The sequence below is a fragment of the Agrilus planipennis genome, unplaced genomic scaffold, assembly GCF_000699045.2.
Source record: "Agrilus planipennis isolate EAB-ADULT unplaced genomic scaffold, Apla_2.0 scaffold71, whole genome shotgun sequence".
Taxonomy (NCBI): Eukaryota; Metazoa; Arthropoda; class Insecta; order Coleoptera; family Buprestidae; genus Agrilus; species Agrilus planipennis.
The window spans coordinates 823,589-836,993 of record NW_020439007.1 but is presented as its reverse complement, the minus strand read 5'-3'; the positions used below and the strand labels follow the sequence as shown (position 1 = coordinate 836,993).

Here is a 13,405-nt window from a genome sequence, read left to right as displayed (position 1 = left end):
AAAATATCTGTCGACCGAATTCCCGAAATAGTTTAGCATTTTTCTTTTGGCTTTAATCTTTTTTTGCGTTTTTCTCGAAGCAGTTACATACTTCCAATATTAATACTGTTTTGTGGATTTTGTGAGCAAACCTATTTCAAAACCATTAAAAATTGAATTGTTTATGTTCAGTAGATATAACAGTGTCTGCCATTGTTATGGCGATTATTATTATTAACTATGTAGTGACATTTTTAACGGTTTAAAAGCTGCAGAGATACAAAGTCGATGTGACATGATAAATGACGGCGCCACAATTCTATTACGGACATGTCCGCGTTGAGCAAAAAATAACATTAATTTAAATTCATTAATTATATGACGATGATTACATGTTTAATCGGGATTATTGGGTGACTAATCTGTCATGCCATCGTAGTTCTGATGGACTCTGGCTTCCTATCGTTTCTACCACAATAGTGGGTGTTTGAGATTGTTGCAGGTTAAGAAAGGTTCGAATAAGTTTTTGGAATGTAGGTAACCATTTTGGGTTCTGTCAAAGAATAATGTGGTCAATTTCGGGTACCGTTCTATGGAGAACCTTTAAAAGTATGTGGAAGTAAGAAAAAACAAAAACAATATCAAAGGTTAAAGTTAAATCGCACATTTTGGTATGACATATCTATAAAACTATGTAATAGTTGATAAAAAATATTTTGAATTAAGTAACTCGATCATATTTACATAATAAATAAGTTGATTAAATAAATTTAAGGAAGGGCAAATTATCGGGAGATAAAAATTAATAAACAAAATTAAATAAAAAANGTTTTTCGTTGGACAGTTGGAGGATGGAATAGCGACAAAATCGATAAAGGTACCATCTTTCAGTGACAAATTGTAGCCCTTTCAGTATTTTTCTTTTTCGTTTCTATCCGCTATGGACAGTGCTACTTTGGCGACTCTCCAGCCGTTTTTCGGTGGACAGTTGGAGGATGGAATAGCGACAAAATCGATAAAGGTACCATCTTTCAGTGACAAATTGTAGCCCTTTCAGTATTTTTCTTTTTCGTTTCTATCCGCTATGGACAGTGCTACTTTGGCGACTCTCCAGCCGTTTTTCGGTGGACAGTTGGAGGATGGAATAGCGACAAAATCGATAAAGGTACCATCTTTCAGTGACAAATTGTAGCCCTTTCAGTATTTTTCTTTTTCGTTTCTATCCGCTATGGACAGTGCTACTTTGGCGACTCTCCAGCCGTTTTTCGGTGGACAGTTGGAGGATGGAATAGCGACAAAATCGATAAAGGTACCATCTTTCAGTGACAAATTGTAGCCCTTTCAGTATTTTTCTTTTTCGTTTCTATCCGCTATGGACAGTGCTACTTTGGCGACTCTCCAGCCGTTTTTCGGTGGACAGTTGGAGGATGGAATAGCGACAAAATCGATAAAGGTACCATCTTTCAGTGACAAATTGTAGCCCTTTCAGTATTTTTCTTTTTCGTTTCTATCCGCTATGGACAGTGCTACTTTGGCGACTCTCCAGCCGTTTTTCGGTGGACAGTTGGAGGATGGAATAGCGACAAAATCGATAAAGGTACCATCTTTCAGTGACAAATTGTAGCCCTTTCAGTATTTTTCTTTTTCGTTTCTATCCGCTATGGACAGTGCTACTTTGGCGACTCTCCAGCCGTTTTTCGGTGGACAGTTGGAGGATGGAATAGCGACAAAATCGATAAAGGTACCATCTTTCAGTGACAAATTGTAGCCCTTTCAGTATTTTTCTTTTTCGTTTCTATCCGCTATGGACAGTGCTACTTTGGCGACTCTCCAGCCGTTTTTCGGTGGACAGTTGGAGGATGGAATAGCGACAAAATCGATAAAGGTACCATCTTTCAGTGACAAATTGTAGCCCTTTCAGTATTTTTCTTTTTCGTTTCTATCCGCTATGGACAGTGCTACTTTGGCGACTCTCCAGCCGTTTTTCGGTGGACAGTTGGAGGATGGAATAGCGACAAAATCGATAAAGGTACCATCTTTCAGTGACAAATTGTAGCCCTTTCAGTATTTTTCTTTTTCGTTTCTATCCGCTATGGACAGTGCTACTTTGGCGACTCTCCAGCCGTTTTTCGGTGGACAGTTGGAGGATGGAATAGCGACAAAATCGATAAAGGTACCATCTTTCAGTGACAAATTGTAGCCCTTTCAGTATTTTTCTTTTTCGTTTCTATCCGCTATGGACAGTGCTACTTTGGCGACTCTCCAGCCGTTTTTCGGTGGACAGTTGGAGGATGGAATAGCGACAAAATCGATAAAGGTACCATCTTTCAGTGACAAATTGTAGCCCTTTCAGTATTTTTCTTTTTCGTTTCTATCCGCTATGGACAGTGCTACTTTGGCGACTCTCCAGCCGTTTTTCGGTGGACAGTTGGAGGATGGAATAGCGACAAAATCGATAAAGGTACCATCTTTCAGTGACAAATTGTAGCCCTTTCAGTATTTTTCTTTTTCGTTTCTATCCGCTATGGACAGTGCTACTTTGGCGACTCTCCAGCCGTTTTTCGGTGGACAGTTGGAGGATGGAATAGCGACAAAATCGATAAAGGTACCATCTTTCAGTGACAAATTGTAGCCCTTTCAGTATTTTTCTTTTTCGTTTCTATCCGCTATGGACAGTGCTACTTTGGCGACTCTCCAGCCGTTTTTCGGTGGACAGTTGGAGGATGGAATAGCGACAAAATCGATAAAGGTACCATCTTTCAGTGACAAATTGTAGCCCTTTCAGTATTTTTCTTTTTCGTTTCTATCCGCTATGGACAGTGCTACTTTGGCGACTCTCCAGCCGTTTTTCGGTGGACAGTTGGAGGATGGAATAGCGACAAAATCGATAAAGGTACCATCTTTCAGTGACAAATTGTAGCCCTTTCAGTATTTTTCTTTTTCGTTTCTATCCGCTATGGACAGTGCTACTTTGGCGACTCTCCAGCCGTTTTTCGGTGGACAGTTGGAGGATGGAATAGCGACAAAATCGATAAAGGTACCATCTTTCAGTGACAAATTGTAGCCCTTTCAGTATTTTTCTTTTTCGTTTCTATCCGCTATGGACAGTGCTACTTTGGCGACTCTCCAGCCGTTTTTCGGTGGACAGTTGGAGGATGGAATAGCGACAAAATCGATAAAGGTACCATCTTTCAGTGACAAATTGTAGCCCTTTCAGTATTTTTCTTTTTCGTTTCTATCCGCTATGGACAGTGCTACTTTGGCGACTCTCCAGCCGTTTTTCGGTGGACAGTTGGAGGATGGAATAGCGACAAAATCGATAAAGGTACCATCTTTCAGTGACAAATTGTAGCCCTTTCAGTATTTTTCTTTTTCGTTTCTATCCGCTATGGACAGTGCTACTTTGGCGACTCTCCAGCCGTTTTTCGGTGGACAGTTGGAGGATGGAATAGCGACAAAATCGATAAAGGTACCATCTTTCAGTGACAAATTGTAGCCCTTTCAGTATTTTTCTTTTTCGTTTCTATCCGCTATGGACAGTGCTACTTTGGCGACTCTCCAGCCGTTTTTCGGTGGACAGTTGGAGGATGGAATAGCGACAAAATCGATAAAGGTACCATCTTTCAGTGACAAATTGTAGCCCTTTCAGTATTTTTCTTTTTCGTTTCTATCCGCTATGGACAGTGCTACTTTGGCGACTCTCCAGCCGTTTTTCGGTGGACAGTTGGAGGATGGAATAGCGACAAAATCGATAAAGGTACCATCTTTCAGTGACAAATTGTAGCCCTTTCAGTATTTTTCTTTTTCGTTTCTATCCGCTATGGACAGTGCTACTTTGGCGACTCTCCAGCCGTTTTTCGGTGGACAGTTGGAGGATGGAATAGCGACAAAATCGATAAAGGTACCATCTTTCAGTGACAAATTGTAGCCCTTTCAGTATTTTTCTTTTTCGTTTCTATCCGCTATGGACAGTGCTACTTTGGCGACTCTCCAGCCGTTTTTCGGTGGACAGTTGGAGGATGGAATAGCGACAAAATCGATAAAGGTACCATCTTTCAGTGACAAATTGTAGCCCTTTCAGTATTTTTCTTTTTCGTTTCTATCCGCTATGGACAGTGCTACTTTGGCGACTCTCCAGCCGTTTTTCGGTGGACAGTTGGAGGATGGAATAGCGACAAAATCGATAAAGGTACCATCTTTCAGTGACAAATTGTAGCCCTTTCAGTATTTTTCTTTTTCGTTTCTATCCGCTATGGACAGTGCTACTTTGGCGACTCTCCAGCCGTTTTTCGGTGGACAGTTGGAGGATGGAATAGCGACAAAATCGATAAAGGTACCATCTTTCAGTGACAAATTGTAGCCCTTTCAGTATTTTTCTTTTTCGTTTCTATCCGCTATGGACAGTGCTACTTTGGCGACTCTCCAGCCGTTTTTCGGTGGACAGTTGGAGGATGGAATAGCGACAAAATCGATAAAGGTACCATCTTTCAGTGACAAATTGTAGCCCTTTCAGTATTTTTCTTTTTCGTTTCTATCCGCTATGGACAGTGCTACTTTGGCGACTCTCCAGCCGTTTTTCGGTGGACAGTTGGAGGATGGAATAGCGACAAAATCGATAAAGGTACCATCTTTCAGTGACAAATTGTAGCCCTTTCAGTATTTTTCTTTTTCGTTTCTATCCGCTATGGACAGTGCTACTTTGGCGACTCTCCAGCCGTTTTTCGGTGGACAGTTGGAGGATGGAATAGCGACAAAATCGATAAAGGTACCATCTTTCAGTGACAAATTGTAGCCCTTTCAGTATTTTTCTTTTTCGTTTCTATCCGCTATGGACAGTGCTACTTTGGCGACTCTCCAGCCGTTTTTCGGTGGACAGTTGGAGGATGGAATAGCGACAAAATCGATAAAGGTACCATCTTTCAGTGACAAATTGTAGCCCTTTCAGTATTTTTCTTTTTCGTTTCTATCCGCTATGGACAGTGCTACTTTGGCGACTCTCCAGCCGTTTTTCGGTGGACAGTTGGAGGATGGAATAGCGACAAAATCGATAAAGGTACCATCTTTCAGTGACAAATTGTAGCCCTTTCAGTATTTTTCTTTTTCGTTTCTATCCGCTATGGACAGTGCTACTTTGGCGACTCTCCAGCCGTTTTTCGGTGGACAGTTGGAGGATGGAATAGCGACAAAATCGATAAAGGTACCATCTTTCAGTGACAAATTGTAGCCCTTTCAGTATTTTTCTTTTTCGTTTCTATCCGCTATGGACAGTGCTACTTTGGCGACTCTCCAGCCGTTTTTCGGTGGACAGTTGGAGGATGGAATAGCGACAAAATCGATAAAGGTACCATCTTTCAGTGACAAATTGTAGCCCTTTCAGTATTTTTCTTTTTCGTTTCTATCCGCTATGGACAGTGCTACTTTGGCGACTCTCCAGCCGTTTTTCGGTGGACAGTTGGAGGATGGAATAGCGACAAAATCGATAAAGGTACCATCTTTCAGTGACAAATTGTAGCCCTTTCAGTATTTTTCTTTTTCGTTTCTATCCGCTATGGACAGTGCTACTTTGGCGACTCTCCAGCCGTTTTTCGGTGGACAGTTGGAGGATGGAATAGCGACAAAATGGGTAAAGGTACCATCTTTCAGTGACAAATTGTAGCCCTTTCAGTATTTTTCTTTTTCGTTTCTATCCGCTATGGGCAGTGCTACTTTGGAGACTCTCTAGCCGTTTTTCGGTGGATAGTTGGAGGATGGAATAGCGACAAAATTGGTAAAGGTACCATCTTCCAGTGATAAATTGTATCCCTTTCAGTATTTTTCTTTTTCGTTTCTATCCGCTATGGGCAGTGCTACTTTGGAGACTCTCTAGCCGTTTTTCGGTGGACAGTTGGAGGATGTAATAGTGACAAAATGGGTAAAGGTACCATCTTGCAGTGACAAATTGTAGCCCTTTCAGTATTTTTCTTTTCTATTTCTATTCCGAGATAGGCTATTTGAGGTGCTACGTTGGCGGCAATCTGGTTGTTTTTTCCTGGACGATGATAAGGGCTAAATGAGCAAGTACTAGTCTTGAGCGACAAATTATAGCTCTCATGGTATTTTTCTCCTGCATCTCGGTTCCGAGATAGGCTATACGCAGCGGCAGCTTGATATCAAGCTAGCATTTAGCAACCAATTGGAGCGACAAATTTTGAGAGATTTGATAATAAATGACAAATGACAAATTATACATAGCGCACTTTAGAAACGAAAAATGCAACTTTATCGTACTAGCTTGACATACATACATACGTCGAGGTGAGGGTTGCCGTGGCTAGAAAAATAAAATTATATGTTGACTCATTTCTTATTTAAAATACCGCCGTTGAATTGTGGGTTCCGATAAAACGATTATTTTGTCGAACACCTGGCAACGTTCTCCATATTTTTGTTCGCACCGTGTCGCTGTGTAAAATCAACTGCGATCGTTCGGCGTATGGACGTCGTGTACACCTGCTTGGGACCGCATTCCGTGTACGAACGCGCCGAGTTCTCACACTAGCAGCAGCAGCAGCATCATCATCATCATCAGGCATCAGTAGGGCGACGAGACTTCCCCGGCGCCAGTGCACGTCGCCTCCGCCCCACCACTCACGCATTCTCGCGACAAACCTAAGCAGCCGGCCGCCCGTTCGACGCCGTGGTCGTCGGTGGCGCGGTGGTAACAAACAGATCACAGCAAGTGCCGTGCGCCTATCGCCTGTACTCCAACAAAACGTCCTATCGGGGTTTGTCATGCTCGTGATTGACCGCTTCTCGCTTGTTTGCTTTTCACTCGCAGTTCTTGTGAAGTAACGCAGAAGGCCGTGCATGCTGTTTAATGCATCGCCGATTACGAGTCGCGTACAAGGGTGCATTATAATAAATTGCTGGAATTGTTTACCGCTTCCTGATGATTTTATAAAAAAAGGAACAAAAACTGTTCTTCGAAAGTGTGCAGTTGTTGCGGTGAATGTGTCTATACCGATACATAGTTTGTTGTGAACTGATTGCTTAAAGGATTTAGATAAATATACGTTGATTATTATGACGAATGGAATTTGTAAAAGGATTTTTCTAAAAGGTAAGTGAATCACTATTAATTGTCGTTGTTTAAATCGTAAATTTTAATTGAATTGCTCAAAAAGTACTTGGTATATCAAGGATTTAAAAAGTTTGATATTCCATTCGCGATTACGTATTTCGATTGATGTTAACTTTTTTAACTACCCTGGTATCTGAAATTAACATTGCAACTTAATGTCAATATTAAGAAAAATAGATTATATTGCATATAAATGCGCCCTTTTCTATACACTAGTGGCTATTCGGTTACATGCAATCACCTAAGGGCAGCATCATCTTTTGATAAACAGTACTACTACTGGTATGGGATAATTCGTACAAATCCTTTCAGTTGTCTGATCGTATAAATAAATATTTTTAGATAGACGAGTTTGAAAAATTAATATTAACTAAAATTACGCGCAACTTAAAAAAGAAAAGGTGCCGACAAAAAAAATGTGTACTATAAAGTATAAAGGTACCGAACATATTTATGTGCTTGTACGTCATGAAACCTCGGTCCGGCCCTGTCCAACATGATACCTATTTATTCATTAGTCATTAAGCATTGCAACAGCGATAGGCCACCTACAAGCTTTCGAACTTCACTTGCTGGCGCTTACGAAGTATGTACTTACCATTACGTACAAATACGTATGCATCACATTCATGGTTGTATGTTTATTATTATTATACACACACTTAGATACATTTACGTGGATGCATAGGAAGGTCCACATGCATGCCCAAAGTGAATATGCAATTAGCCGTTCGATTGATTCTAAGAAATACAAATTAGAAATAACAGCAAAATTACGCCTGCGTGTAGGTATGTATGTAAGTTGATATTACACACTTGTCCGAAAAGTCTAATAATAATACCAAGCACGTTTATTACTGGCAATTAAAAACAAAAACATAAAGGTTAAATAATATTAAGTATGTATCTCGTTAATTAATTCCAATAATAATGGCTAAAGTAGTACGTGTTTAGGTGTAAATAAGTTGATGTTGGAGGCGGGTAAAAAAACCGGCGAAAGAAGTGATATTTATGAAATTATTGCTTGAAATAAATTCAAAATTATAATTAGATGTTGTAGGCAGGTAAAATTAATAGTAAATCGATTGAGGATTTTAATGTTACCAGTTGTTGATGGAGGCAGTAATGAAATTAGAGAAAGAATCTTTACAAAATTGTTCTGAATCAAGTTTATGTTAGAGGCGGGTAAAAGTCTAGTAAAATCATTAGTAAATTGTTCAAGGATAAAATCAAATCCAAACATGCTAATGTTCGAATTGGGTAAAAAGTTAGTAAATAAACAAATACTTAAGACAACAATAGTAAATTGTTCGAGGATGTTAGAGGCGGGTAAAAACTAGTAAAAGAAGAAATATTTACGAAATCAGTAAACAAGGTAATGTTAGAATTGGGTAAAAAAATCAGTAAATAAAGAAATACAGAAACGATGGTAAATTGTTCGAGAATGTTAGAGTCGGGTAAAATGTTAATGAACAAGAAAATTTTACGAAATCAATAAGAAATCCTTTAGGGACACATTAATGCTATAAGTTGTAAGTTGATGTTGGAAATAAAAAATAAAATAAAGAGGAGATATTTACGAAATAATTACTAAATTGATCGAAGATAAATTCAAAATTACAATTAGATGTTATAGGCAGGTAAAATCAACAGTAAATCGATCGAAAATTTTAAAGTTATTAGTTGGTGGTGAAGCCGGTAATGAAAAGATAGAAAGAATAATAATAAAATTGTTCTGAAACAAGTTTATGTTAGAGGCGGGTAAAAAACTAGTAAAAAAATAAACATTTACGAAATCAGTAGTGAATGGTTTAAAGATAAAATTAAACTCAAACAAGTTAGTGCTAGAGTTGGGTAAAAAGTCAGTGCAAATAAAACAAAATTTCTGAAAACAATGGACAATTGTTCTAGGATTAAGACAAACTCATGCAAGTTGGTGTTAGAGGCGCGTACAAAGTCAGTAAAGCAAGATATCTTCACCAAATCAATAGTAAATCCTTTAGGGATAAATTTAATGTTGTAAGTTGTAAGTTGATGCTGGAGGCGGGTAAAATAACGAAAATGGATATCAATAGTAAATTGATTAAGGATAGAATTTAAGATATAATTTTAGATCTTGGAAACGGGTAAAAAAAAGAGTAAAAGAATATATTAATAGTATATCAATCAAGGATAATGCCAGTGTTATAAATTAGTTACCATGTATTTATAACATTTTGATGCTTTTTTTTATAATTGTGAATTCTTGTTACAAAAAAGTACTTTTTGGGCAAATATAATTTTCACCTTTTTTACTATTTAAGACTCTCTTCCCCTTGTAAAATAAATTAGCACGAAGTTACTTGTTCATGTAAAGCAATGAAAGTAAATTTATTGATTAATATCTTAGATATTCCAGAGAAGTAAGATTATCTAGTTTGTACTCACAGTAGGATTTTAAGCAGCTAAACTATCAAAAGATTTGACTTTCTCCCTATCTCCTTCCCCCCTACAAATCTTGAAGGGTCTCTTAAAATAGATTTCACTGAATTTTACCGAAAATTAAAAGGGAGTTTATATTTAGGTGATCATTTGTTTTTATTTTGTTTTAGAAAATAATATGTCTGCCACCGACCGGACTGGTGGGTACAGTTCGGACCTGTACACCGAAGATGATGAACTTGTTCAAGTCCACTCACCAACAGATAGCAGTGAAGACAGCGTTGAAGTGAAGGTCAACCCTATTCCTCTTCGAAGCAAGCGTAAAGGGACAGACCCTAAAAAATTCGATTTTTGTACTGTCACTCCTCCCCCTAAGAAACGAATGTGCTTAAAAATATCTGAAGAAGAACGTAAAAATGCCCGAGAACCTTTTAGACCTTGGAATGTGTCAAACAATACAAAATGTCCTTCAATTATCGACACTACCACAACCAACACCAACACCACTCTTAATCCTGCTTTAAGGGATTCGTTAGTCCGATGTCCTACCCCTATTGGTGTCGAAAATGATTCCGAATCTCCCTTACCTTTGCTCAAAAAATCCACGTCTGATGAACCCCATCAAAGACTTGTCAAGAACAGTAAGAGTTCTTATCGTCATATACCTGGTCCAGATAATTCGGACTTTAGTGATGGTAGTACCTTGCGGGTCCCGTTTCATCCATCTTTTGCTCCTGTTGGAGCAGTCGTCGACGTGGAGAGGGCAATTCAACAGTCCTCAAACGCGTTTCCGAGTTTGAGAATGACCGAGTCTCCCGAAGAGTTTTCGTCAGAAGATTCCAGAAAACCCACCATCAGTGTTAAAAATTTGGACAGTTTGAGAGATAGCAACAGTGGTTGTAGTAGCAGTAATAGTAACAATAACAATAACAGTAACCGCGCAATCGGTATACAAAGACGGGAGCAGAGGAACTATAAGAATATGACGCGGGAAAGAAGGATTGAGGCGAATGCCCGAGAGAGGACCAGAGTTCACACGATAAGTGCCGCATTTGATACGTTGAGGAGGGCGATACCGTCGTACTCACATAATCAGAAACTTTCTAAATTGTCCGTGTTGAGGATAGCGTGTTCGTACATAGCCACGTTGTCGAATATCGTTACGGATTCGGAAGACCAATGTGAAAATTCTTTGGCAGAGTGCGTCGACAATGTTACCAGGACTATACAACGTGAAGGAAAACTGAGAAAAAAGAAGGACGAAAGTGATTGAACTTGTCGAAAAATCTTGATTCATGTTGTCATAGTGTGGGAACAGCAATAAAAATACGTTTCAATTTGACTCGAAGTTCAAAAGAAACGGTTTTCCTTGACCGGGGGTTGTTGTTGACTTCCGAATTACGAATCGCACGTCGTTCGCAGATACGTATAGGGGCCGTATTTAGGCCTACGATTTACTGAATAGTTAAATATTCGTTATTATAATTAAAACTAAATTTTATTTTATTCATGGTTGGTTCGAGTCGATTAATTAACATAATGAAAAAATAGGAAGTACTTACGTTAATGTTACTGTACGCCCAGAATTCATGTTGACGAGAAGAAAATATTTCCTAAGTACGCCCCTGATAACGACGTGCGATTCTTATCCATAAAATACAAAAAACAAGTTGCCTACTCCCAATATTGGGCCGCCGGGGGGTGAATTTATGCTTAAAAATTTTAGAAGGCTCCTACGCTTTTATATACCGAATAACTATTTGTAATGTACATAAATAAGTACTTGGTAGGTATCATATAAATTCATTTTTTAAATTTTACTACATTTTTTCGTGAATATGTACAATATTGCAATCTCATGATTTTTGTTATATCTATAAATATATTATTTTTAATTTACTATTTTCAGATTTTGAAGTGTTTTCTTGTGCATTTTGACACGCCATTATTACCTTTTTTTTTTTTATTCTAGTTATCTATTCGTATGTATATTGAACGTGATATTTTTTGTTTATATTTGTACATTGTATAAGTATAATAGTGTACTCAAGAATGTGATGATTTTTTCATCCTATTTGTACATATAAGTCCGTATTTTTGTACAATTATCGAATACTGTGCCATTTACTAAAAAATTTGTTACGAATTTACAATGAATGTTTTTTTATTATGGCAGTTCTGCTTTCAGTTTTTTTATGTATGGTACTGAAGTTTTATTTATTGAATAAAATATTTACAAAAATCATAATTTACAACTTTTAATTAAGAAAAGGTTAGAAGCGTTCGAAATGTGCTGTTACCGGCGAATGATCAGGATACCGGGGATACAGGTTAAAAATGAGGAGTATTTCAAGCTCGAAATGCTCTAGACATATTAGAAGCAGAAACAGGAGTTAAGAGGAGTAGAGGCAGATTAAATTACTGTTACAAATGGTTAAGGATGTGGATTGTTCTGGTTGTAGGGAAATGCGAAGCTGGGTCAGGATGATGATAGTGATGCCGATGTCAATGATCATTTAGGATATACAGGGTAGCGAGATTTTTACATCGATGATTTAAAAGTACACATATTTTTCGCATTGCTTCTATTAATAAGAAAAATGGTATTTTTTTGAACTTACATACATGAAAATAAATTACGAAATTAAGTAATCAATAACGAGTTTTAAATCATTCAACTAAAATTGTTTTCCCTAAACTACACGTGTAGTAAAGGTAAATATTCTCTCTTTTGTAATATTCATATGCCGACCTCTATTGTCATAATGAATCTCTAATTTGTTTTAATTATAGTTTACTATGTAACTATTACAAATCATTACAGAGAACTACATGGTAATTAGTTAACGAATGTTTTGAAAGATGGCAACGTAAGATTGTTTACGTTTTTTTATTAAAACTATTATCTAGACATATGGTTTAGGGGTATATTTTTAAAATACCACAAGATATATTTGAGACTTACTTATAGTAAATGTTCTACTTTTTATTGTTTCCATTTGATATAATTTACAAAACAATGTCGTTATTCTTCTTGGTCTTTTTATATTGATTTATTTCAGAATGCTTTCCCGTTTTCGCTTAAAGCCTCCTGAAAATTGGTAATCTGATGAAAACCCTCCATATAAACGTTCAACCAATGCCTTATTTTGGTCAATAAATGCCTCGATTTTATCTCTAGAACAAACAAAATAAATTCTGATGAAATACATTTACTTACGATATTTTTCTTTTTCTAACAATAGGTCGCGGTCCCTAATTCTCCTACCAACTAGCTTTAGATATATATAAAAAATTATAAAATAGGTAATAAAAAAAGTAATTGAATATATAAATAAAATCGATTTGTTTTACAAATGGTTTAATAACCGACATATGTATGAACATTGCAATATACTTACAAAGGGTATTTTCGTCTGAATCCCGACGAGCAGTAAACTTGTCCTTGGTAGGTGGAACAGAAAGTCCTTGAAATAAAATCTTCAGTCAGAACGGTGGTGCAAAGGGCGAATGCTACGTACCATCTTATCTGATTAAAAAAGTAAAGGGTAAAAAGAATAGATATACAATTAAAAACAAGGGAAGGTTAGAAATGAGGAGGTATTAGAAAGAGTAGCTTGGTAGGACACCTTCTCAAACATGAAGGACTAGTTAGAGACATCATCATCATCATAAGGTCGTCAGTCCTAAGACTGGTTAGGCACCCACCTCCACTCCTTTCTATCCTGAACTAATCTTCGTATTTCCCTAAAACTGGAACAATTCGTATGCTTAAATATTTGCGAAAAGTAATCTAATCCAGGTCTACCTCTACCCTTCCTAACTCCCGTTTCTGCTTCTAATATGTCTCTGACTAGACCTTCATGCCTGAGAAGGTGTCCTACC

The 13,405-nt window shown here is 37.6% G+C and overlaps 1 protein-coding gene and 1 long non-coding RNA gene across 2 annotated transcripts; one reads left to right on the top strand and one right to left on the bottom strand.

Annotated features, from left to right (window-relative positions):
- The first annotated feature begins 6,402 nt into the window (after positions 1 to 6,402).
- Positions 6,403 to 11,716, top strand: LOC108732652. Its single transcript, XM_018463565.2, has 2 exons — positions 6,403 to 7,078; positions 9,691 to 11,716. Exons 1-2 carry the CDS (start codon positions 7,042 to 7,044, stop codon positions 10,791 to 10,793), a joined length of 1,140 nt encoding a protein of 379 aa, XP_018319067.1. The 5' UTR covers positions 6,403 to 7,041; the 3' UTR covers positions 10,794 to 11,716.
- Positions 11,717 to 12,469: 753 nt separating this feature from the next.
- LOC112904901 lies at positions 12,470 to 13,045 on the bottom strand. Its single transcript, XR_003231443.1, has 2 exons — positions 12,922 to 13,045; positions 12,470 to 12,697 (listed from the first exon to the last, which is right to left on the bottom strand). It is a non-coding gene; the product is annotated as an uncharacterized LOC112904901 (long non-coding RNA).
- Positions 13,046 to 13,405: the final 360 nt, after the last annotated feature.

Excerpts from the sequence above, each read along its gene's own strand:
- LOC108732652 (XM_018463565.2), top strand. The coding sequence starts at position 7,042 with ATGACGAATGGAATTTGTAAAAGGATTTTTCTAAAAG. Across the intron at positions 7,079-9,690 it reads TAAAAGGATTTTTCTAAAAG|AAAATAATATGTCTGCCACC; the intron begins GTAAGTGAATCA and ends ATTTTGTTTTAG.